Source organism: Emys orbicularis, chromosome 23 (genome assembly GCF_028017835.1).
Source record: "Emys orbicularis isolate rEmyOrb1 chromosome 23, rEmyOrb1.hap1, whole genome shotgun sequence".
Lineage (NCBI taxonomy): Eukaryota > Metazoa > Chordata > Testudines > Emydidae > Emys > Emys orbicularis.
Window position 1 is genome coordinate 8,408,455 of NC_088705.1, and position 24,796 is coordinate 8,433,250.

Below are 24,796 nucleotides of genomic sequence, written 5' to 3' on the forward strand. Positions count from 1 at the left end.
ACAATACTAGCAAATGAATACCTATACATTATGGAGTCGGGTGTGCCTGGCTCCTAGAGTTGCCTATTTTGGTTGGACGTATTCCTGGAGGTTTCATCACATGACATAAGCTTTAATTAAAGATTAATCCAGGGTTCGGCAACCTTTCAGAAGTGGTGTGACGAGTCTTCATTTATTCACTCTAATTTAAGGTTTCGCGTGCCAGTAATACATGTTAACGTTTTTAGAAGGTCTCTTTCTATAAATCTATAATATATAACTAAATTATTGTTGTATGTAAAGTAAAAAAGGTTTTTAAAATGTTTAAGAAGCTTCATTTAAAATTAAATTAAAATGCAGAGCCCCCCGGACCGGTGGCCAGGACCCGGGAAGTGTGAGGGCCACTGAAAATCAGCTCGCGTGCCATGCCATAGGTTGCCTACCCCTGGATTAATCTTTAATTCCTGGAGGGTCCAGGACAATCCTGGAGGGTTGGCAACCCTACTAACTCCCATTGAGGATCTGGGTCTCAGTGGTTGCAGCTCATAGATTCATAGATTCTAGGACTGGAAGGGACCTCGAGAGGTCATCGAGTCCAGTCCCCTGCCCGCATGGCAGGACCAAATACTGTCTAGATCATCCCTGATAGACATTTATCTAACCTACTCTTAAATATCTCCAGAGATGAAGATTCCACAACCTCCCTAGGCAATTTATTCCAGTGTTTAACCACCCTGACAGTTAGGAACTTTTTCCTAATGTCCAACCTAGACCTCCCTTGCTGCAGTTTAAGCCCATTGCTTCTTGTTCTATCCTTAGAGGCTAAGGTGAACAAGTTTTCTCCCTCCTCCTTATGACACCCTTTTAGAGGAGGGAGAAAACTTGTTCACCTTAGCAATTGTTAAGATTGAATTCCATTTTGTACTTAAAGCAGGGATCAACTTGTTTTGTATAAAAACCACAATGTATTCTCCCCAGTCTTACAGTATGTACTTTATGAGTGCGGAATTATTTCTGTGAGAATTTACAAGTCAGTAATGTTATTAGTTTAAGAGTTAAAATTAATTAAAATATGTTTTGTTAAGAAATGTTACATCTGTGTCAGACTTTTCTTTGTCCTGAATGATCTTAACAATGGAATAAAGCACACTCTTCAAACTTGTCATATAGTTAAGATTATCCGAAATCTTGAGCATAGGCTGTACTTGAAGAAATTAAGTGTGTAATTAAGATACTTTATTAATGATTATTAACACCATGAGGGAAATATGAAAAAAATGAATTTGCTTTTAAAATCCCTTAATTGTAAATTGTACCATTCATGGGGTCATTATTAGGCTGAGTTAAATTTGTTAACTGTGTATTATGCCTTAACTGTGTATTTCTGACCTTAACATGTTTAGAGTTTTTTTAAGTGTAACCTTAACTCTGAATTTCATGGGTTTTAAAATTTTGATTTTGAGATAATTCCAACCTATTTTTACTCTTTAGCTATTGATACGTAGTCTTAACCCTGGCTCCTTCTTAGCATAGGTTTTTGTCTGGGAATATAATTGCTGGACCAGAGCAGTAATACGTGTAATCCTAGAACAACCTGCTGCCCAATATGTGTAATTCTGGGTCTGAGCATCGATACATACAATGACAGGATTGGGCTGAATAGTTCTAATTCTGTGATTGTTCCCTGGCTACCTATAATTCTGTAACTGGCACCCAATGCTATTGATATATCTATGTAATTAGGTTTAGAGGGATTAGATTTTTATCAGTAAATGTTGGTAAATGTCAATTTCACCATACACACACAAATTGATGAAAAACTATTTCTATTGATAATAATTCCAATGTACAGGTAGGCCAAGTAAGAAAAAATGCTGTTTGAGAGCTTATTAGCGTTTGAGTTCAGGATCTTTACTTTGTGTATTTTGACACACGATGTTAACACTTTGTGTTTTAACAGTTATAAAGTTTCAACTTGTTGAATCTCAGCACCGACTGTCAGGAAATAATTACTATCTGATATTCCTTCCCCGCCCCTCCCAAATTTCCCACAAATGTGAAAATTTAAATAGATTAAAATCTAATTAAAATGTTTAAAAATGAGTATTGACGCTCTCTGTCAAAATGATGAAAACAATTGAAGTCTGCCAAGCCTGTATGTAGTGATCCCTGTGCCTGCCGAGCCATGGGGACGGGGTCATTATGAGACATTACACAACCCCCCCGTCTCCACCTCTCCCCAGACTGTGTGTGTGTGGGGGGAACCACATTATCAGGAATAACTCGCAGGGGGTCCCTGGGTGCCACCGTGTAGTGGTGCCATGGCAACTCAGTCTCTGACATGGCACGGGGCAGCAGTGCAGATATGGGCCTCCTGGTGCCCCAGTCGATACGGGTATGAGGGATGGCACCTGTCTTTATAGTCCCCAGTGAACTCAGTTGGGTTTGAGAGGGAGCCACTGAAAAAACCAGTAGAAAGGGGGTAGCTGGCTCTCAGTGGCCCATGATGGTAGACAAGCCTCTTGCCAGCAACCAAGATGGCGGTTGCCCCGAAGCACAGACGCTTCTTGCCAATATCCAAGATGGCAGCGGCTCCTTTCAATACAGAAGCTTATTGCCAGTATCCAAAATGGCGGCTGACCCCTCTCGGCGCAGTAGCTTCCTTGCCAGCACCCAGGATGGCGACTGGCTGTTGACCAGACGTCTGGTTTCCGTTTCCTGCCAGGAACGAAGATGGCGGCGGGGGACGGGGAAGCTCAGTGTTGTCGGTGGGCGGTGAAGCCGTTTCCGCCACGGAGGCCTCTCCAGCAGTAAAAATGGCGGAATCGGTGTTGGAAGTTGTGGGGAAGCTGCAGTCGCGACTCTCGGGCAGTTCGGAACCCAAGAAGGTAACGGCGCCGACGGGAGGGGGCAGTGTGGGCAGGAGGCGGGCTGGGGGGCTGCGAGCGCCAGGGCCCCCTCCGGCGGGTGTCGGGACGGCAGGGCACGGGTCCCCCGCGAATACCCCGAACTGAGGCGAACCCAGGGGAGTGAGGGGCCGTCCGAGGGCCACTGCCAGTCAGAGAATCCAGGAGCGGGAGGGTTGGGGGGCCCTTCCAAGGGCCACGGGGCAAAGGGGGGTCAGGGATCCAGAAGAGGGAGGGTTGGGGGGGCATTCCAAGGGTCACTGGGGGCAGGGATCCAGGGGAGGGACAGTTTCTGAGCTCTCCTCTAAGGGCTGCTGTGAGGGTAGAAGGCGGGCTGGGGTCCCATTCCAGGGCCCCAGGGGATCAATGGAGGTCCACCTTCCTGGGTCCCAGGCTGGGATGTGGGGAGAAGGGGTCTAGAGAAGGGGGCTGTCTCAGCTCCTGAGAAGACTTCTGGGGGAGCTATAGGGAATATATGGGGAGGGGGGCCAGGAGAGGCTCTAGCAGAGGGGGCTATGGAAGAGGAACTGACTGAGAGGAGTTGGGTCTGGGGGATATCGCAGTGGGGGCGGTCCTGCTGGGGATGACCCTTCTGTGGGCTACATGTGTTTGAATGCACAAGTGGTTTAGTATGTGCCAAGCAGTGGGGAAGTTGTAGCTGCGCTCCTGAGTATGCTTGCAATATTTTTAAGGGGTCCATATCCAGGCCCTAACCAGATAAATAGGATCTGGAGACACCTGGGCCCCTAACTTGCGTCCTACAAAAAGACTCTTAAAAACAAGGAATACATTCAATAGGATTTCAGAATGGACTCCGAGGGGAATATCTGCCCCTCTAGGATGGGTTATTCTGTGTGTGTGGCTGTTTTTTATGTCAAGATATGGACTGTAGTTAGTGAAACAAATAACATAGATCTGGTGAGGGAGCTTGTTTCTGGAAGGTACAGCTGGTCCTTCCCCAGTTATGCTGAGAGTTATGGTGGAAACCCATCATTCCTAATGTAATATTCTGGGTGTGATTATAGTGAAAGGCAACGGTAAACCAAAGCTTTGGCTGTTCGGCTGATGCTGCTCAGGGGAATTTAAAGCAATTTCATTTAAGCCATGGTGGGCTCTGCTTTCTAGAGAGTTGTGGCCTGAACTGGAAGCCTAGAGCTCCTGGGTTCTAATTCTGGCTCTGACTTGGAGACTCCCTCTCTGTTCTCTGGCAAGTTGTTTAGCCTGTGTAGCTTTGTCTCCACTAGGAAAATTATGTTGCAGACATCCATTGTCAGCAACAGTTGGGGAACTCAGTTCACTCTGATCTGTCCTTGCAGTTAAACTGTGTTTAGCACCAATTCAGCTGTACCCATTGCTGGCTCCCATTGTCAACAGTTGATAATTCCTGCTATAGACAAGGCTTCTGTGCCTCTTCTCCACCTGTAAATGCAGGACTCTGACTGACCCTGTGTACTGGCACCTCACTTATGCTGTTACCTTGTTCTCCAGAATCCAAGTTTTCATTGTGGGGGGGCAGGATCAGGGTGGGGGAAATCTCTGTCTGTTATTGTGGAAATGCATGCACTTGGTTCATGGTTTTTATGTTTTCTGCATCTGCAAAACCTAAACCAGTAAGTGCTGGTCTACACACAATTTTTGCACTGGGAGAATTAAATCTCCTTTTAAACTAATTAGTTCAAGAAACTGAGTAAAACAGCCTTAACTCTGAGAGAAATGAACTGTCCCACTCATCTCCGAGTGCTAACTCAGATGCTCAAGGATAGCTGATACTGAGACTTGAAGGTTTAACTATTTCACTGCTCATCAAATCATGTCAGAAAGGAGAGGTAAGTTTATACTATGAAGATCTACACAATCTACTGTGTGTGACAACTCATTTTGGCATTGCAAGGTATTACTCATGGTCGTTATGGGTTAGATCTCTTTTTGTGCACATGCATCAGTGAGAAAACTGCATTTTTAAGGGGTTTATTTTCTTGTTGTTTCTGTCTGGAGTTAACATGCGATACACTTTTCATAGCACTCATAGTTTCAGGGTGTTAGTAACATTAATCCTCAAAACACCTTTCTGAGAGTATTATCTCCATTTTACAAATCGGGAAACTGAGACATCGTTGTCCAGCTCAAAGTTTTTTGGACCATTTTCTGAAACATCTGGTTACTGGCTGGTGGCCCAGCTTATCTATAATATGGGAATAATAATGTTTATCCGCTTTTGTAAAGTGCTCTGAGTTCTACTCCTGAAAAGTGCTAAGTATTAATATTATTTTTGGGACAATCTCAGAGTGCTGGCACGGAGCGCTCTGTGGGAGACTTTGGATGCTGTTGTCATGGGTTGGAAGCAATCATATTTTCCAGTGGAAGGGGTGAAAACTCTAAAATAGTTAGACTGGAGCTGTATTGTGTACTTTGTGTCACTTCAAAACTGCTTGTTTTCTGCTGAAAGGAGAGAAGGGAACATACAAGCAACATAAAATGTTGTTGAAGAGAATGGGACCAGGATATGCTGCAATAATCTGAAATATACTTGCCTCGTTAGCATTGCAATGGTCTAGTTATTTAAAAAACATTTAAAAAGGAAAATGAGCAGTTCAATTAAAATAAACAATATGGTGCTTCACAGTACTACTTCATAGGTGGGTACCTGCTAGATTAGGCTCAAGTTTATTAAGCAAATAATCCAAAAGCTTTGTTTAAACATTCTCCACACGTTTTCAACAGCAGTGTTGTGGTAGGGCATGAGACTTGGGAAGTGAAACTCTTTTTGTTTTGTTTTGTGGTACCTAAAGGCCACAATTGTGCTGTAAAAACACACCTGAATATGGTGTCCCTGCTCCAGAGGTCTTGCAGTCTGTCCATTCTCCTTGGACAGTGATAAATAAGCAAATAATATGTATATAGTGATCAGTGAGTTAGACTATTACAGACAACCATTTTAGCAACCTAAGGCTTGGCCTACACTGGAAAGTTTTATGTTGGCATAGCTACATCGATCAGGGCTGTCGGGGAAAAACACACCCTGTCAGTCATAGCTATGCTGACAATCACCCCCATGATAGATGCTGCTGTGTCATGAAAGAGGGTTTCCGTCGACAGAGCTAACTTCAAGGAAGTGGTGTTCCTATACCAACAGATAAACCCGTTGTGTTGGCGTAGGCTTCGTCTGCACTATTGGGCTATGTCAGTATTGTGGACGTACCCTAAGGTGCTGTTGGCGACAGAAGTAACCAAAAGAAAGTCTTGTGTCTGACAGTGTTCATTTAAAAGTTCGCAACTCGTCCAGAAAACCTGCTGAATTACAGATTATGAAAACAGCATGTAATGTATATTTATATATGCACACATTGAAAGCTTAGTGAAATGAACACTGCCTTGATGGGCAAAGAGGGATGTGATTCAATTGTTATATCGATTCGTGTTAGCTTAGCATGATTGAAAAGCCCTCAAATCTTAACACAGGAGTCTTTCCAAGCATGTTAAACTAACTTGATTGAAAAATGCACCCTTCCTGCTCATCAAGACAGGGCCCTAAAAGCTACAAATAACCAAGGAGTGAGAGGAATTGCTTAGGATGCTGCAAGAAAGTATAATTAGAAAACTTGGAGTAAATATAAAGGGAAAACTTCCTAATCGTGGGATCTTTTAGGTTTCTGAATAGTCTCCCCATGAAAGTGGTGGATGTTCCATTGCCTGAGAGGTTTGAATTTAGATAGGCCAAACCCCTAGGAAATGTACAATGGGGAACAATCCTAAATGTCCAAGCAATTGTCTGAATGGTTCCAGTATCTCTCCATCTATAATTTGCTATGATTCCTTAACTGAGATTGGTGTCTTAGGGCTTGTCTACACTTACATATTATAGCGCTCTAACTTGCTGGCTCAGGGGTGTGAAAAATCACCCCCTGAGCGCAGCAAGTCTGAGTGTTTCCGCAGCAGCGCTTTGAAGTTTCCAGTGTAGATGTACCCTTAGTTGACACTGCAATTGAACAGGTCCTTCTCAGCAGGTGCCCTCTGATGTAGACCTTAAGGCAGTGGTGGGCAACCTGCGGCCCATGGGCCGCACGCAGCCCGTCAGGGTAATCTGCTGGCAGGCCACCAGACAGTTTTTTACATTTGCACGGCTGCCCGCAGCTCCCAGTGGCCGCAGTTCACCATTCCCGGCCAATGGGATCTGAGGGAAGTGGCGTGGGCCACAGGGACATGCTGGCTGCCGCTTCCTGCAAGTTGTCCACCACTGCCTTAAGGAATGCAGAACTCATTCCAATGGGAGATGCATTCCTCATGTCGTACTCAAACTGTCAAGATGGCAGCTTCCTATCTGATTTATTTGGGACCCTTTTAAAAATATTGTCTTCTCTGTAACTAGATGGAGTGATTAGAGTTACACTTGTTACATTGCCGTGATCTACAAGAGGGCTGGTTACTGTTCTTGGTTGCACTTATTTCTAGGCCATCAAATGTGAGATGCAAACTTGACCTGCCGTGTTGGTGCCCAGTTTTGTCAGAGATCCTTGTGTGGAGCAGCAACAGACGGCTCAGTAGGCCCTTGTTTCCCCAAACTATCTGTTGAGGAGTATCATGGTAATAGAGCTGGGGTGAAGGAAGAAGGAACATTGTTACTCAACAGTAGCATCTGCTACTTAATTAGCAGCAACCTAAACGATCTGAAAGGAGTGCAGGTCACCTTTCTTGTCCATATCTTGGGAGAGAAGATGATTGGTCTCCTTGATGTAAATCCTCCTATCAGTCAAAAATGGAGGTATAGCTTCCATCCCAATGCTTGATATCCAGGCTCCAGACCTCATGATCCGATGGGATTCCTTCACCTGCATGTATACACTGGGTGGGGTTGCAGGTAGGGTGAATTTAAGAATCAGTTAATTATTGTTGGAGCGCATGTGGGATAATTCAGTGTCCCCTTCAGTATTTCAGAACAACAGTGCTAAAAAGCCATGGTTGGTTTAAATACTTTGAGGCCAACAGAAAAATTAACCTTCAACCATGGTAACTAAACCTTAAATGAAACATGGAGAAGTGGTGATCAGCCCTCTGCAGTGAGCAGAAGCCATCCCATTAGTTCTTTAGGATAGATGAACTCCTGCCTTCCTTATGTTAAGTTTTGTAAAGTCAAAGCATCTTTCAAATATATGTCAAAACACATTTTGTTCAATGATCACTGTATAACTTTTATAATCTGGCATTGGAAGGATACTTCTAATGGCTGAGGTTAGTAGAATGTCTAATTACACCCCAAAATTAACGTTAATTTTAAAGGTAAGTGCTTCTGGGTCATGGATGTTGTCATATTTTGTGTTTGTATGGCACACAACACAACTGAGCGCTGAGCTATGATGGGAGTGTATAGGTGCTATGATCGTGCCTCAATTTTAGATGCTGAACACTGAGACTTTTGAAAGGGGCCTGATTCTTGGAGGGGGGTGCTCAGGCACGTTTTTAAAGTGCCCTTTAAGAGATCTCAAGGTGGGCATCAAAAATCACTAGACACTTCTGAAAATGCTGGCCCTGGGTTTTGTATCAAGCCCTTTTACAAACTTGCAGTGTGACTCTAGATAATATAATTGGTGCCTCCGTTCCGCATGAGTAAAATGGAGAGAAGACTTCACAGAAGTGTTAAGGCTTAATGCACTTTGAGAGTCTCAAATGACAGCAGTGCAAATTACCCAGTGCTGCTGTCTTGCTGACTTCCCCTCTCTTTCTGCAACAAAACGTTACATTTCTTTGAATCAGTCCTCTACATGTTCACCACCTTAGTAGCTTGATCTGAAGTCAGATAACAGCTGCTTGTGGATATGAGTTAAGAGACGTTTGCTGCTCAGACATCTCGAACAAGCTCCCATACAGTGCAGAATTTTCTTCCTTTCTAATCTCAGTATGTGATTAGTATGATAAATCTGAACACTTTCCTTGTTGTCTCTGCAGCTGCTGAAAAGCCTGAAGAGACTTTCTGAGTTGCCTATCACGGTTGACATCCTTGTGGTAAGAACTATAACAATCTTATATTTTTACAGTACCCTTCATGGAACAGAATAACAACATGTCTCCTGAAATTGAAATGTGATCGGGATATTGGGGCTAACACTCAGTTCTTGTAGAAAATGCCATGTAGGGCTTGTCTACACTGGCAATTTACAGCACTGCAACTTTCTCGCTCAGGGGTGTGAAAAAACACCCCGCTGAGCACAGCAAGTTTCAGCGCTGTAAAGTGCCAGTGTAGACAGTGCACCAGCGCTGATAGTTATGCCCCTCGTGGAGGTGGGTTTTTTTAGGGCGCTGGGAGAGCTCTCTCCGAGAGGTCTGCCGCGTCCACGCAAGCCACGTTAAAGCACTGCTGTGGCAGCGCTCTAGCATTGTCAGTTTAGACTAGCCAGTGTAGACTCTAAAGACAAGTGAAGCTGAAATCAGCATCAAATTGGAAACAAGGTGTAAATTGAAAGTGATCAACCGTTGCAATGGATTACCAAGGAATGTGATGAATACTCCATCACCTGGAGTCATTAAATCAAGATTGGATCTCTTTCTAAAACAGATGATCTAGTTCAACCACAAGTTATTGGGCTTGATGCTGGAATCCCTGGGTGGTTTCTATTGGCCTGTACTCAGACTAGATTATCGTGATGGCCTCAAGATCTTAAAATTAGGGCTGTTGATTAATAGCAGTTAACTCACGTGACTAACTTAAAAAAGTTAATCGCAATTAAAAAAAAATTCACGATTAATCGCAGTTTTAATCGCACCGTTAAACAATAGAATACCAATGGAAATTTATTAAATATTTGTGGATGTTTTTCTACATTTTCAAATATATTGATTTCAATAACAATGCAGAATACAAAGTGTAGAGTGCTCACTTTATATTATTTCTATTACAAATATTTGCACTGTAAAAAATGATAAAAGAAATAGTATGTTTCAATTCACCTCATACAAGTACTGTAGTGCAATCTCTTTATTGTGAAAGAGCAACTTACAAATGTATGGTTTTTTGGGGGGGTTTTTTTTTTTTTTGGTTACGTAACTGCACTCAAAACCAAAACAATGTAAAACTTTAGAGCCCACAAGTCCACTCAGTCCTGCTTCTTGTTCAGCCAATCGCTCAGACAAACAAGTTGGTTTACATTTACGGGAGATACTGCTTCCTGCTTCTTATTTACAATGTCACCTGAAAGTGAGAACAGGCGTTTGCATGGCACTTTTGTAGCCGACGTTGCAAGGTATTTACGTGCCAAATATGCTAAACATTCATATGCCCCTTCATGCTTCGGCCACCATTCCATAGGACATGCTTCCATGCTGATGACGCTCATTAAAAAAAATAATGCGTTAATTATAATTTTGACTGAACTCCTTGGGGGAGAATAGTATGTCTCCTGCTCTGTTTTACCCACATTCTGCCATATATTTCATGTTATAGCAGTCTTGGATGATAACTCAGCACATGTTGTTCACTTAAAGAACACTTTCACTGCAGATATGACAAAACGCAAAGAAGATACCAATGTGCGATTTCTAAAGATAGCTACAGCATTTGACCCAAGGTTTAAGAATCTGAAGTGCTTTCCAAAATCTGAGAGGGGCGAACTGCGGAGCATGCTTTCAGAAGTCTTAAAAGAGCAGCACTCCGATGTGGAAACTACAGAACCCGAACCACCAAAAAAGAAAATCAACCTTCTGCTGGTGGCATCTGACTCTGATGATGAAAATGAACATGTGTCCGTCTGCACTGCTTTGGATTGTTATCAAGTAGAACCCGTCATCAGCATGGATGCATGTCCTCTGGAATGGTGGTTGAAACATGAAGGGACATAAGAAGCTTTAGCGCATCTGGCATGTAAATATCTTATGACGCCGGCTACAATGGCACAATGCAAATGCTTGTTCTCACTTTCAGGTGACATTGTAAACAAGAAGAGGGCAGCTATCTCCTGCAAATGAAAACAAACTTGTTTGTCTGAGCGATTGGCTGAACAAGAAGTAGGACTGAGTGGACTTGTAGGCTCTAAAGTTTTACATTGTTTGATTTTTTGAATGCAGTTTTTTTTGTAAGTTCAACTTTCATGATAAAGAGATTGCATTACGGTACTTTTTTTAATCGCTTGAAAGCCCCACTTAAAATCGATAAATATCTGAAAGTGGTCATGACCCTTTTTCCTGTGGCTTATCTGACAGATGACCTCCTAGCACTGTGATGGAACATTCCCGACTCATCACCATCAACTGAATGTGAATTTCTTTCTCCCTACTAAAATATTGAGCACAAGTCTGGTACAACTCCTACCCTAAACAATCAGTTGGTTTGGCCCTCTCTGTTGCACCATGGTGATTTCATCAGCATTCTTGGAATGGTTGATGAGAGTTGCATTCTATGTTCTTAAACACTGACACCTCCTGGAAGAAATTTGAGCGAACCCATTCTGCTTATTGTATATTTTTAAGGGTGTTTGCTTGAAAACAGACTATTTGAGTTTGCATTTGTTTGTTGCTGCTCCCCTCCTGAAGCTATCATTGGAGCTTGGTGGAATTCCAGATCTTTTTATTTAAACCCTTTTAGTTTAAAAAAAAAAGTTTCATAGCAACTCTAACATGGCCTGGTGTGAACTCTTGCTGTGACCGCTCACTTTCTGTTGCCAAATTGGAAGCTGATGATGCAATAGAAGCACACTTTGCCTGTGTATCTGGTACGTTAGGTAGCATTGAAACGGTTAAATTTAGACTAGCTTTCTTGAGGCTGTTAACTTGAAGAGGGTTCTGGGTAACGAAGCGGATCTGGGAGTTTGACTTTGACAAACCTGTTTTTAGATGACCAGTGCTGAGAATGTTGACTGGTTTGCGGAGATCAGCTGATGTCTTGCATCTTTCTTGCAGGAGACTGGTGTTGGGAAGACTGTGAATGGCTTACGGAAACATGAGCTGGTGGGAGACTTTGCCAAGAACTTAGTAGCCAGATGGAAGAAGCTGGTGCCAGTCCCTCAAGAAGTAGAGCGGTAAGCTAGCTTGTCCATTTGTCTCGCTGGATAAGTTGCAGTAAATCTCCCAGTGGAGGTGGTGCTAGATTTCTGTGGCCCTGGAAATAAGGCTAGGCTTCAAAATCATCATAACATCAGCGTGATCACTCTGCATGAGGTGCTTACCTCATTGTGGGGTAAGTTTCCTGCCTACAGTGGCCACAGAATTGCTGACTACTGCAGTTTCAGGTCGGAGTAACGTTTTTCTTTCAGGAAACGGTAGTGTGATGGAGAGAGTGACTCTAGACACCTAGAAAAATGTCTTCACAAAAGCAGGAGACAAACCCTACATCTCACTTCCCTAATGTTGTAACACGAGAGAGGAAGCTATAGGCACAAAGCAGAGTGGAAATCCTCTTTCTGAGAGCCAGTGAAAACAGCTGTTATGAAAACTCAGCCCTTTGGTTAATACTAGCAAGTGTGTTGTAGGAACAGTGCTGTGGCTCCAGGGAGAGGGATTGGCTGATTGAATTGACCTCTTCTGTGGCCTAACGCATGACTCTGTGGTACTAGAGATTGGATTGTAATGGCTGCTGTAGCCCTGTATGCTGGTGTGTGTAATTAGGAGAATGTAGCCCAGTATGGCCCCATGCATTCTTCCTCTGTCTTGAGGCAGCTGCTTTGCTCTCTCCCAGATTGCTGGGAAATCTTCAGTCCCGGTAAGTTAGGGCTTGGAGATTTCTATACTGGAGACGCTACCACTAAAGCCCCGAACGTTGTGCAGGAAAGAATCATCAATGTTTTTACTATGTTCAACCTCCAGATGCTCTTATTCTTCTGTGTACCTGGTTCCCATCCACACTGTCCTCAGGAAGTCGCTCCTTTTATTCTTGTTGATGGATTTTTGTCTAACTATTGGGTTGTCTTTGTCTCTTAGAAATAACATTGATTCAGAAGAACGTGACTGTGAGAGAAGCAGCTCTAGGAAACGGCAGCGAGAGCCTTCCCCAAAAGAGGACGAGGAAGCTGAGCAGGACTACTCGGAAGCATTCCAGCCTTCCTGCAGCCAATCATGTGAGCCAAACTACAGAGAGAAGAAGGCCAAAAGGTATTCAGAGCCTGAGAGAGCCCATGAGGCCATCAGCTATGGCAGCCAGGAGGACAAGGGCTGGGGCAGAGCTTCCCCAGTGCACTCCTCAGATCAGGAATACTCAGACTATGGACACGCTTTGTCACCTGAGCTGAGGGAGAGCCCTGAGGAACTGTACATGGATCACTCTGCCTCTGAGGAACAAGAGGTGGAGCAGACAGTGTTTCATCGGAAAGCTAATAAAGGCCACAGCTTTCAGGACAAGCTGGTGGGAAGCCACGAAAGGAATCCCAGCGAATCCCAAGACAAAGGAAACCTGACTCGGAGCAAAGAGCACAAGTCCTCTCACAAGGAGAAGCAGCGACTGGACACCAAGGGGGAGGTGAGGACCTCTGCCTTTAGCCCAGAAAGACTGCACAAGTCCTCTTTCAAGGAGCAGGTCCGAGAGGCTCCCTCAGCAGGTGGCAGCAAGGAGAAGCTCAGGACTTTAGACGGCACCAAGAGAGAGAAGAACAGAGAAAGTGGGGGCTCCAGGAAAGAAAAGTCACAACCTCACTTGGAGGAGGCTGTTGACAACCATAAGAAGCAAAAACACCGGGACTCTGAGAAAGCCAAACTGGAAAAGTCCAGGCTAAGCCTGGAGATATCCAACGTGGATCGGGAGAAACGGAAGTTAGAGGGTAACTCCTCAAACAGGAGCAAAGAGAAGGGGCTTTCTAGCAGCTTAAAGACTACTGAGGGCAAATCCAAAGCCTCTGACTCAGACAAAAAATCCGTGGGTTTCTCACCGAGTTTTGGGGAGGTGGAAGTGGAGGATGAATATGAGCAGCCTAAAATGTCCTTTGAGTCATACCTCAGCTATGACCAGCCCCAGAAAAAGAAGAAGAAGGTGGTTAAACCCCCTGCTCCTCCAGCCCCTGAGAGAAACAGAGGGCATGGCAAGCAAAATGGGTCTAAAGCCAGTACCAAGAGCTCAGACTCGAGCCGAAAGAATACAAGTCACAAGCAGACAAGCGAGAAAAGGGCAGAGAAGAAGCAATCTGGGACATCCAAACCGAAAAAGGTAAGATCTCAGAGAGTCTGAATATGAACAAACTGTGGCATTGGTAAGTGCCACCTTCCATACCAGGCATGCTCTGCCCTACTTGGCAGGTGCTTAGGATTAATTCATGTCCTCTTTGCCATCTCAGGTCCTGAATTTAGCATAAGGCTGGTGTTCTGTGGGGCTGTGGAACCTGATACGTAGGGATGTCCCATCGGGTACTCCATGGGACCACATTCTGTAATGCCTCCTTCTGAGTGACATTTCTGCTGTTGGGTGAGATTATCCATCCCACACTTGGCTTCTTACTAGGGCCGTTGAGCACAATACTCTGTAGCGTATATAGGTATGAGTGACTCTCATGTTAGTGAATGCGGGGATGCGAGGAGGCTCATGCTTGTGTTCTGTGCTGAAATTGCCTTGGGCTCGTCCACCGATAACATGGACAGGATTGAAATCTCAGTCTGAGGCTATGCCCTGGTGCAGGCTGATCGTCGTCATGTGGGTTATTAAAATGTTTTCAATGAATACATCTACCAGCTTCTGCGCATGTTCTCTCCCTCTTTTATCTCTGTTCAGTTTTGTGCTTTCTCTCCCTCCAGATCCCCATTGATGTGATGCCAACGTTACCAGATATCCCTTTGCCTGCAATTCAGGCCAATTATCGCCCACTTCCCTCTCTCGAGTTGATTACCTTCTCCCAGACAAAGAGGAAAAGTATGTGCTGGTCAGGGGATGGGGCAGAATCTTTGGGACTGGAAGAGTCCTTGGGTGCTTTGTGGGGGTAAGGGAGGAGGGAGAGATTGCTGTGATTAACCCCCGTGTGCAGAATCCAGTATGTCATTTGAATTAAAGCTCCTTGTGATTAACTTAGTGTGACCTCTCTCTAGCCAGCCTCAGTACCAGTGCAAAGCTCAGGGGACGAAAGGCCTTATATACTCAGGGGCCACTGTTCTGCCTCTGGCAGGGACCAATACCTGATCTTTCAGCGGAAGATGACTCCCCTCCTCCCCACTTCGTACATTTTGGGAGGGACAGGGGAGAGTCCTTCCTGACCCTGAAGCAGTTGGCTTATTCTGAAGCATGAGCTTTGATTATCTGTCCTTTGGCGCATGACTCAATTCAGGCACGAGTAAAGGGGTTGCAGTCACATTAGTGGTCAGCTGACCCGCCTACTCATGTGCCTCTGAGCCTGGTGTATTAACCTTGATCTGTCTCAATAATTGCTCAGGACTTGCTCTGCAGTTCAAGATGCTCTTACCGCTCAGGTGAAACCATGATGCTGGTCTTATTTCTTTTCTTTCCCATCTGTCATCTGATCACAGCAGTGTCCTCGCCCATTGAGGAGGGTGAGGCTGGCTTTACAGGACGCAGGCTGAATTCCAAGATGCAAGTGTATTCGGGCTCTAAATCTGCCTACCTCCCCAAGATGATGTCTCTATATGAGCAGTGCATCAGAGTCCTCAACAACAATATTGACTGTGAGTATCACTCCTGCTTTGCTTTAAAGGTGTAATCCTCCACTGTCAGTGTGAGGAGAGTTCTGTGCTTCTGCTGGCCTAGTTCTGAATACCGGTGGAATGCTACTCATAGGTGTCGTGCAGTGAGTTGTTAACTTGCTTTTATATCTCCAGGGAGCACCTGGCTTTGTACACTTTACAGCCATATCACTTAGCAAGCTAAGCAGGAATGGGATAGGCTAATACTAGGATGGGAGACCGCAAAGGAACACTAGTGCTGCAGGAATTGGTAGAGGGTGCTCTGTGTCAGTACTGAACCAATGCCCCAGCTTACTTCTGGGGAGCACTGCACTCTTAGAAATAAGGCGTAGAATTAGGGTCGTGACTAGGAATGTGACAAGTGACCACATATGGTTAAGATTACCCATAGCACTCTTTTGCAGGAATAGAGCTATTGGGCCCAATGACTTGCTCAAATTCTGCTGCCTGTAAATTCTCTCTGCAGCAGGTGGATACAGTATGTTCCCCTTTCCTTCCCTTCCTGTTTTAAACTGCTGTGTAGTATTGCTGTGAGCTATTCAACAGCTGCCATGATCTTCTGCATTTCTGTGGTGGCCGCAATGACCCATGTGTTTATCAGTAAGCTCTGTTAAACACTTTCCCTCAGGCTGAAAGGAGTCAGATAAACATTGTCGGTGTCTCTCTCTCTCGCTCTCCTGTAGCAATCTATGAAGTCGGTGGAGTTCCTTTTTCGGTGTTGGAGCCAGTATTGGAGAGATGCACCCCTAATCAACTGTATCGCATTGAGGAATGTAATCACGTAGGTGTCTCCAACTCAGAGGCAGGAGCTGGGCAGGAGGAGAATGCTGATACTTCCATGCATGCGTAACATTCTGTCTTCACTGGGAGGAGGAGAACGTTCATGAGAAGGCATGGACCATGGCTGAAAGGCTTTGGGAGAGGTCCCCCAACTCTTCATTCTGGCCACAATTTATCTCCTGCCACCGAGCCTTGCTTCCCTATTAGCAGCCAGTATTCCAGGTGTGACCGTGGTGCCTGGAAGGGCCACCCTGCGATTGCTCAATCAGGGCAGACAATCCCCAAAACTGGTGGATTATTCTAATAATTAGATTCACCAAAACAGCTTCTGCAATACCTTACTGGTTACCCAGAAGCCAAAAATACAGCTCCCTTAAAGCAATCCAGCCCTGGGCTTCCACCCGACAGTCAAGTCAAATATGAGGATTACTTAAAATCTTGTTCACCATATATAAAATTGTACCAGTCCCAAGGGATTAGACGTATTGCCCACCAGGTCAATGAGTGTTTCATACTTTACCCAAATACATGCTTACAGCCACTTATTAACTAAACTAAGATTTATTAAAAAGAGAGAGTGATTATGGTTAAAAGATTCATATCTGTATGAATAATGATAAAGTTCTTAGGTCAGTTTCATAGTAGAGATGGTAAGCTGCTGAGTTGCAAAATGTTCTTTCAGAATCAATTCCATTGGTTATATACAACAGGCAGTCCGTGTGCAGAGGCTGTATATATTCTCCCTGAGAAATAGCAGGGTAATCCAGATAGGGCTTCAGCTTCCCAGACTGGCAACTCAAAACCTCCCCTGATAAGGTTCAGGCAGACTTGAGATGACAGGATCAGGCCCCAGAGTTCTTGTATAGATCTCTGACAGGCTGCGCTAGCCTCTTGACATCCGACAGCACAGCAGATATTCCTTGGGTGAAGAATAGGTACTATACATTGTGGCTTTGAAGCAAAACCTATTTCCTATGTATACACAAGTAATTAGTTGCATTCATCAGCATAAGTTAATTATCCATCCAAGCAGTTCATAGACAGTTTGCAACAAACTTCAAAGAGAAATATAGACATGATATTATTACACCCAAGATTCGTCTAAATATTAATATTCCCTTTTGATCTCTAAATTAATAGAACATAGTAACAGACGGGAAGAGAAGTTTATCATCTACCAGTTAATGAGATCACATTGTGAAGTTTCTAACAGATGGATATAGGTAAACACAGACAAATACTATTAATTTACTTCTAATTCTTTGACAATACAAAGTTTTAAACACTCTGGCCTATCTAACATGGCTTTGATAACCATCTACAAGAAATGGCCCTGTTTACCATTTCAATTCTTCTCTAATATGCTCTTAAAGGTTGATCTGGGTCACGTTAGCCTGCTGGTTGCTTAACTCTTTCTGGCTCATTGTCACACCAGGATATCCCACCCCACAGATGAGGTGCTTCTGGCCAGGGGTACTGTTAAAATCAGCCTTGTTTGGGTCCCAGGCTCATCAGCCATCTCCTGTCTCTCTTGAAATCAGTTTTCCCTCAGTGGCAGTGGTTTGCCAGGCTACCTCCCAGCATGGTGCTTACCCTCACTGTGCTAGGAGCATGTGGCTGGCTTCTCAGAGCTGCATGTGAATCCGACAGTGTGCAGTAACACTAACAGCTAGAGGTCCAGAATGCCAGCTGGAGAGTCTTGCTGGTCTGCCTGATAGGGAAAGTGCCTTATGAGGCTGGAAATGTTCTGGTTTTGAACTAAATGCGGCTGGCTGGGTCCCAGGTCTTTGGCAGTGGATTGTCTGGGGAAAATCTTAATTGTTGCTTTGCACTGCAGGAAGCCACTGTTCATAGCACCAGGCCCAGCTGCTGAGTGGGTAATGAGACTGATGGAGCTCCCAGCCCTGGGCGCTGAGCTGGTGTCCCAGATGTCTTTCAGTAGCACCCCTAGCCTGGTCATGGGTTTTTGCATCCCCCACTTCCTTCTAAGTAGTATTGAGGTCCTGCCTCCTTGTTTACTCTGGTTAGGTTAATCTCGGGAGGGGGATTGGTGCTGAACATCCTAACCGCTCCTACGGCGGTGCGTGTTGCTTGCCACGTCTGTTAGTAGAGGGCAACTAACTGCAGCACAGGCAGCTGAGGCTTGAAGATGGATCCACTTGTGCTCATACTAGCATGTGATGGTACCCACTGTCACTCTGAGGGAACCTCTCCAGTGTAAATCAAGGTGAGAGCCAGAGGAAAGAGAAATGCCACCACTTCCTTCTCTTTCCTCTGCCCACCAAAGATAACATGAGAGCAAAATACATTAGCAGCCTGCTTCCCTGCCGCACACCATGATTTCCCACACATAAGAGGGATAGCGAATGCCCTCTGTAAAGACCAGTGGGGGATCTGGCCTGGAACTCATCGTAAGCTAATCACGGTACTTCTGAATCCAGCCGGGAGGAGCGGTTTGCATTAAAGCAGATGCTCTTTCATTTGAGAAGAGCTTAGCCAGTTGTATAGACTCCTCCTTTGCTGTGGCCAAGTTTCCAGCTCTACTTTTTGGAAGGCAACAGGGGGTTTTGACACCGCACCTTTGGGCTAATGCTCTGGCCCTTTGCTGTGCTGAACTTGTGATGTGAAATAGGTAACTGCCCCATAGGGGGAGAATAGGCTTAGGTACTGAGGCTACAGTGAAATTCTGCCCTTTGCCGAAGGTCCCTGCAGTCTGATATTGGCAGGAGGGCAGTGTGACACAGCCCTGTAAACTGGGATGAGCTGAGTGTGATAGGGAACCTAGCTGAACCTCTTGAAAAGAGTCATTCCCTCACTGCGTGATTCATGTAGATGGGACATGCTAGACTTGTGAACTACTTAATAGCACTAGGGGTGATGGTATGTGAAGGGAGGAGGGCCACTAGGTGGCACATGGGTTAAAGGTCTGAGCTTGTGCTCTCCAGAGAGATCCCAGAAAACTGTCTCTGAGGTAACTCGCGGGTCTATCTCCAGGTTTTAATTGAGGACACTGATCAGCTGTGGCACAATCACTGCGTCCGGGACTTCAAGAAGGAGAAGCCAGAAGAGTTTGAGTCCTGGAGGGAGATGTACCTTCGGCTCCACGATGCCCGAGAACAGCGGCTGCTCATGTTAACACAGAACATCCGCTCAGCTCATGCCAACAAACCCAAAGGTAAAGCAGGCACTGGGTGATGCAGGGGCGACGGACTGGTGAATGGGGTGGGTTGTGATTCTTCGTGCTGGAGTGAAAAGAAAGGACTGGCTGTCTAGGAGGCTGGTTCAAATCTGGCCCAGGTTAGAAGTTGTCCCAAATCACTGTTGTCTGAATGATGGTCCCACTTAAATGACTTTGCGGGCCTCAGTTCAGTTCCTAGGAGATTTGTTCCATGGCAAAACAGCCTACTGTCCCTTCCTGCGGGGACATCGGAGATCACAGAGACTGAAATCTTGTTTCGTTCTTAGGGTCGTTCCCCCAGGTTGGGATTGAAGTATATTGATAGGGCACTCCAGGGCTGTTCTGAAATTCTCTGTCCACAGGTCTATCAGTGTGGCCTCTCTCAAGCATGAAGCTCGGTAGCAGAGGGGTACAGGGTCAGGGAGGGAACTCTGCCCCATGTAATGGAGTGAAAGGGTGAGGATGTGGTGGCCGGTGCTTCCACTAGAGAGCATGAAGGTGGACTCGCTGCTTTGTGACAGTGAGTTCAGAGGACCCACTTGTGGCTGGATCCTAAAGGGTGTGTTTTCTCTCCCTCTGCAGGCAGAGTGGCCAAGATGGCATTTGTCAATTCAGCAGCAAAGCCCCCTCGGGATGTGCGGAGGAGACAAGAGAAATTTGGAACTGGAGGAGCTGCTGTACCAGAGAAGATCAAGTGAGTCTTAAACCTCCCCCACCTGTCTGGTCAGGACCTTTCCTTAGGGGGCTGGGCAGTGGGAGAAACCCAGCAGGTTGTCCCTTGAGCACAAAGAATCCCTCCTGTCTTATGGAGGCTGGAGGGACGGGAACAGGAGAAAGGAGATTCCTCCTCCCTTCAGATCCTTCTCTCTGTCACTAAAGGGGAGGGAGAGGTTTGTCAGTCAGTAGCAATCGATGGCATGTGTATAAGTCTAAAAACAATGAACAAGCATCTATCTCACCTGCCAAGCTCTTGAGTTCAAGCTCTCCCAGTTCCCTGGTTTGCTTCAGGAGTAACTTAGGCCATCAGTTCTGGCAGGAGAAACTGGAAACCTGCAGCACAGGCCTGGTCTGGTAATGAACTTCTCAGGTCCTCTCTATCTGTGGAATGTTACTTGGTAGCCATTGAACTTGTAGGAATGCTATACACAATGCTGAGAGTGGCCTGGTCTGATGTTTGAGCACTGGACTAGGAGCCAGTTTTAATCTTGGCTCCTCTACTGACTGACTCTAGCTTTGGGCAAATCACATAATCTCTGTCCCTGTTTCCTAATCTGTGAAATGGGGCTAAATGATCCCCAGTTCGTTGGACAATGAAGATGAATTGTTTGCAACGTAATAAGTGCAATTCAGTCATGTTGCTGTGGAGTTCCACCTCAGATGTGCAGTAAATTGTGCGGTTGGGACAGAGAGAAGAGAGTATCCACTCAGCACCTACCCGCGCATGGCATGGAAATGAATTGGTTCCATCATTGAAGCTGTTGGTATCTCCTCCATATTTCTCTGAATTGCAGGATAAAACCAGTCCTGTTCTCACCCGGTAGAAGTTATGCCCAGTCTGAGGAGGAGCAGTCCTATGATGGGCCCAGCACCAGCAGTGCCCATTCTGGTCCATCCCCAGGCAGCACCACCTCTGGCTATGACCCCAGGAAACCACCAGTGAAGAGTGAGTGATGCAGGCATCACTGTCTGTGCTTGCTAGTTCTAGCTGTTGTTACTATGAGCTTTAACCACTGACTGATCATGCGTGGAAGAGATTGATATAGGGTTAGCAGGGGGCTGACTCAAGAGAGGGGTGTTCCTTTTCCAACCCTCCTGTTAAAGGGAAGGATGGCAAAAATGGGTCAAATTGCTGCAAAGGGTTAGAAATGGTCTTGTGGTGGATGCATTGGATTGGGAATAGAGACTTAGGTTCATTACCCACCTCTGCCATATATTTGCTGGGCAACCTTGGGGGAAGTCAATTTCCCTCCCTCAGTTTCCCAGTCTGTAAAACTGACAATAGCAACCTGTCTCAGAGGGGTCTTGCAAGGATCAATTCTTATATCTTGGGTGTCTGAAATATTCAGCCGTGGCAGGCGCTGTCACTAAACCCGTTAACAAAAATAGGCTGGAATTTAGTCCCAGATTTAAGTGAGGTCTGTTGGATTGTGGTCATGGACTGAGCCCAGCCCTGAGTATGTTCAGCTTAAAATGCAAATCCCGCCACTTTTGTTAATCTTCCCTTGATAACTGCATCACTCTCACGGGTAGCTCACCATGGAGAGGAGGAGGAGGGGGAGAGAAAAGAACTGGCAGAAGGAAAATGCCTGTAAGAGAGCGAGCTGAAAGCCCCCTGGCCACTTCTAGCATTGCTGTACATTTGCTGCTTAGATACCACAGTGATAGGCACCTTAGATTTATGGCCGACAAATGAGGAGGGTAAATGCCTTTCAGAGGTTTGCCGTGTTACCAGTGGAAAGACCTAGTTGACCAGCTGAGGTTCTTGGTCAGTCAGAGCTGACAAGTCTGCTGCTCTTTGGAAAATTCTGAGGGTGGCACATGATTTGAATGTTCCCCAAAATTTAAAGCTGTTCTTCAAAATCCTCTGGCATGCTGGCCAGCCTTTCTTTTAAAGGCAGCACTAAAAGATGCTGATATTGTGCAGTTAGTACGGGGAGGATGGGTGAACCTTGGACTGTATGGCTCCTAGTTAGTTCAATCCCTTTTCCACCATGTTGGGGCCGGGCTTTTCCCAGTGATGGTCAGATCGTGGCATAGCTTCCCAGGAGGCAGTGAAAACCCCATTGCTTGAATTAGAGCCCTGCACAGATTCAAAATTTGTATCCGCATCTGATCTGCAAACATGGTCCGTGGATATAAAGCGGATATCCACAGATTTGCAGGACTCTAACTTGAATCATATAAAACTAGACTGGATAAAGCACCGGGGAATGTATTGTAGGGAGCAATTCTTTACTGGCCTGGGGCTGAAATAGAAGATCCCAATAGGTCTTCTCCATGTAGCTGCCAATTCTATTGGCTGAGACAACGTTGGGTTGTGCTACACCTCTACCCTGATATAACGCTGTTGGGAGCCAAAAAATCTTACTGCGTTATATCGAACTTGCTTTGATCTGCCGGAGCGCACAGCCCTGCCCCCCTGGAGCGCTGCTTTACCGCGTTATATCCGAATTCGTGTTCTATCGAGTCGCGTTATATCGGGGTAGAGGTGTACTTGGATGCCAGTGGGATCATGAGAGATGCAACTAGGTAACCAGTTCTATGTTCTTCTGATTCTTTGTACCACTACTCTTAGGTCTGTTTTTTTCCGTTGTTTCAGAAATTGCACCCATGATGGCAAAGACTATCAAAGCATTCAAAAACAGGTTCTCTCGAAGATAAGCTGCCCAGGAGAGAGATGGGAATTCCTCTCTTGTGGGGGAGTGGCATTGAAGGTGGAGGGAAAGGAAGGCACCCAAGGAGCACCGAGTCCTTTCCTCAACATGCTCCATGGAGGCTGCAGCAGCTGTGAGAGGCTTAAAAAACCTGCACAAGGATGACAGCACACTATTTTTCAAGCCAGCCCTCCAGTCCCTTTCTCTACCTCCCCTGCCTTGCCTCCAATTTCTGTCAAAAACACCATGTTCAGAATTATAAAACCTTCAGAAAATGTGAAGTCTTGGTATCTGCTGAGAAGGGAAGGTCCAGAGACTAATGTTGCTATTTAACCGCTTAATAAATTTACAAAATGGTTTTAATTAATATTTCCCCCAGATATTATGTCACCTCCCCACCCCCACCCCAGTCCTGGTAGAAGGACCCTGCCTCTTTCCCGGTTACTTGAGTTGGAGCCCCTTCCCTCCATGTGGACGCTGTTACAATGGGAGCCTCTTCCTTGATTTCATGCCCACTACATGTCAGCTCCTATCTGGAACAGGTAATGCTGGAGGCCAATCTGCTCACCAGTCCTTCAGCAGGCTGGGTTGGGTCTGAGGCGGCATTCTCCAGTTGTGTATGTTAATGAATCCCAGCTCTCAACCTCTCTGATCAGCTTGTACAGATGCTTAAACTGTTGTGTGGGAATTCTGAGAACTGCTGAGGTCCCTTCTCCCGCTGTTGTTCTCTTCTTCTTCTTCTTCAGCTTATTGGAAAAACACGAGAATTCTTGGGGAGAAATATCACTGTGCCGAAATTGAAATTTTAATCGCTCTTTTGGGTTTTAGATCGGTCTCCAGACTCTGGAAGCCAAAACAATTTTAACAAAACCAGTGAAGGAATTGGTTTTATTTCTTTTAGCAGAAGGAAGCAGCTTTATCTAGTTTCCCAAGCATCACACAGCATTGGAAAGGATTTTCCCAGTCTAAAAGCTGGCACTTAAATCCTGCCTTTTCCCCTGTAAATTATTGCTGGAAAAAGCAAACGCTGTAGTGTTTTTTATTTTTTTTTTTAAGTAAAACCACTTCATGGGGAAAGTGAATCTTGTCTTATGCTGGTGCAAACTCTACAATACAAATTCAAAACACATGGTGCTTGCACCCGATGTCTGAGGGGAAAATCCCAGCTGTGGAAGGGAGGGGTGAGGTTTTACCATTGAGTGAGCAGCTTCTGTTGAAAAGTAACTAGGGGACTTTGGAGCAAAACTCCATCATGAAGGTGGTCATGGGTAAGGATGCTGAGACTGTGACCAGTTAAATGAACAGAATTTCACTGTGGCTGCAGCTGCTTCTGGCACAGTTTCAAGTGAGCGACACTACTAGGGAGTCACTGTAGGTTATAAAATCCTTCTTATGGCCGCCAGTTCAGCACAAGCACTGAATCTCTCTCGACAGATGTGAAAGCAAGTTTACCTGGAGCACTGCTGGCAAAGGTTGGACTGGGTTAGAGCTGGTAGTGCTCTGAGGGAACCTGTCCTGCTGTTGATGGATCAAGCCTAGCCGATGGGCTCTGTCACTGGATCTGGAAATGGAAACTGTCCAGGTCTAAGACCCGTTTGAAGTGCTCCTAAATGCAACTGCTGTCTCTGACTCTGGAGGACATTCTGCTCTCCTTGTAGGAAAGGAGGCAGGGCTGGTTGCTGCTCTTGGTGGTAGCTGCTCAACAGCATGACCATATTTTCTTGACTGGAAAACCCTGAACAAGTGGACTTGGGTGCGTATGCTGGCCTGAGGGAACTTTGCTGTGAAGTATATACCACAGATGACTTGGGGGGAAAAAAACCTTTATGCTTTGGGTTCTGTCTATTTAGGCATTTGAACATCATGGAAGCCCCAATTCTTAATTTTGAAGATCTTGGAAGAGTTTTCTCAGAATCTCGTGTGCCGTAAATTTGTTAAAGTCCCAGACGCTTTAATCATGTTACTGTGCAGCATTTCAGTGTGTA

General features: G+C 45.4%; 1 protein-coding gene across 2 annotated transcripts; it reads left to right on the plus strand.

Annotated features, from left to right (window-relative positions):
• The first annotated feature begins 2,710 nt into the window (after window positions 1-2,710).
• ELOA (elongin A) lies at window positions 2,711-23,198 on the plus strand. 2 transcript variants are annotated; one of them, XM_065421669.1, is made up of 11 exons: window positions 2,711-2,867; window positions 8,826-8,882; window positions 11,769-11,887; window positions 12,786-14,001; window positions 14,583-14,697; window positions 15,306-15,461; window positions 16,163-16,260; window positions 19,254-19,434; window positions 20,020-20,131; window positions 20,949-21,100; window positions 22,757-23,198. In XM_065421669.1, the coding sequence occupies exons 1-11, from the start codon at window positions 2,796-2,798 to the stop codon at window positions 22,816-22,818; spliced, it is 2,340 nt and encodes a 779-aa protein (XP_065277741.1). In that variant the 5' UTR covers window positions 2,711-2,795; the 3' UTR covers window positions 22,819-23,198. The 2 variants fall into 2 exon arrangements, with proteins under 2 accessions (XP_065277741.1, XP_065277742.1); XM_065421670.1 differs by having other exon boundaries at window positions 15,309-15,461.
• The last annotated feature ends 1,598 nt before the right edge of the window (window positions 23,199-24,796 follow it).

Coding starts and splice junctions, on each gene's coding strand:
- ELOA (XM_065421669.1), top strand. CDS start 2,796: ATGGCGGAATCGGTGTTGGAAGTTGTGGGGAAGCTGCAGTCGCGACTC. Junction 14,002..14,582: donor GGACATCCAAACCGAAAAAG/GTAAGATCTCAG, acceptor CTCTCCCTCCAG/ATCCCCATTGATGTGATGCC. Junction 21,101..22,756: donor CAGGAAACCACCAGTGAAGA/GTGAGTGATGCA, acceptor CCGTTGTTTCAG/AAATTGCACCCATGATGGCA.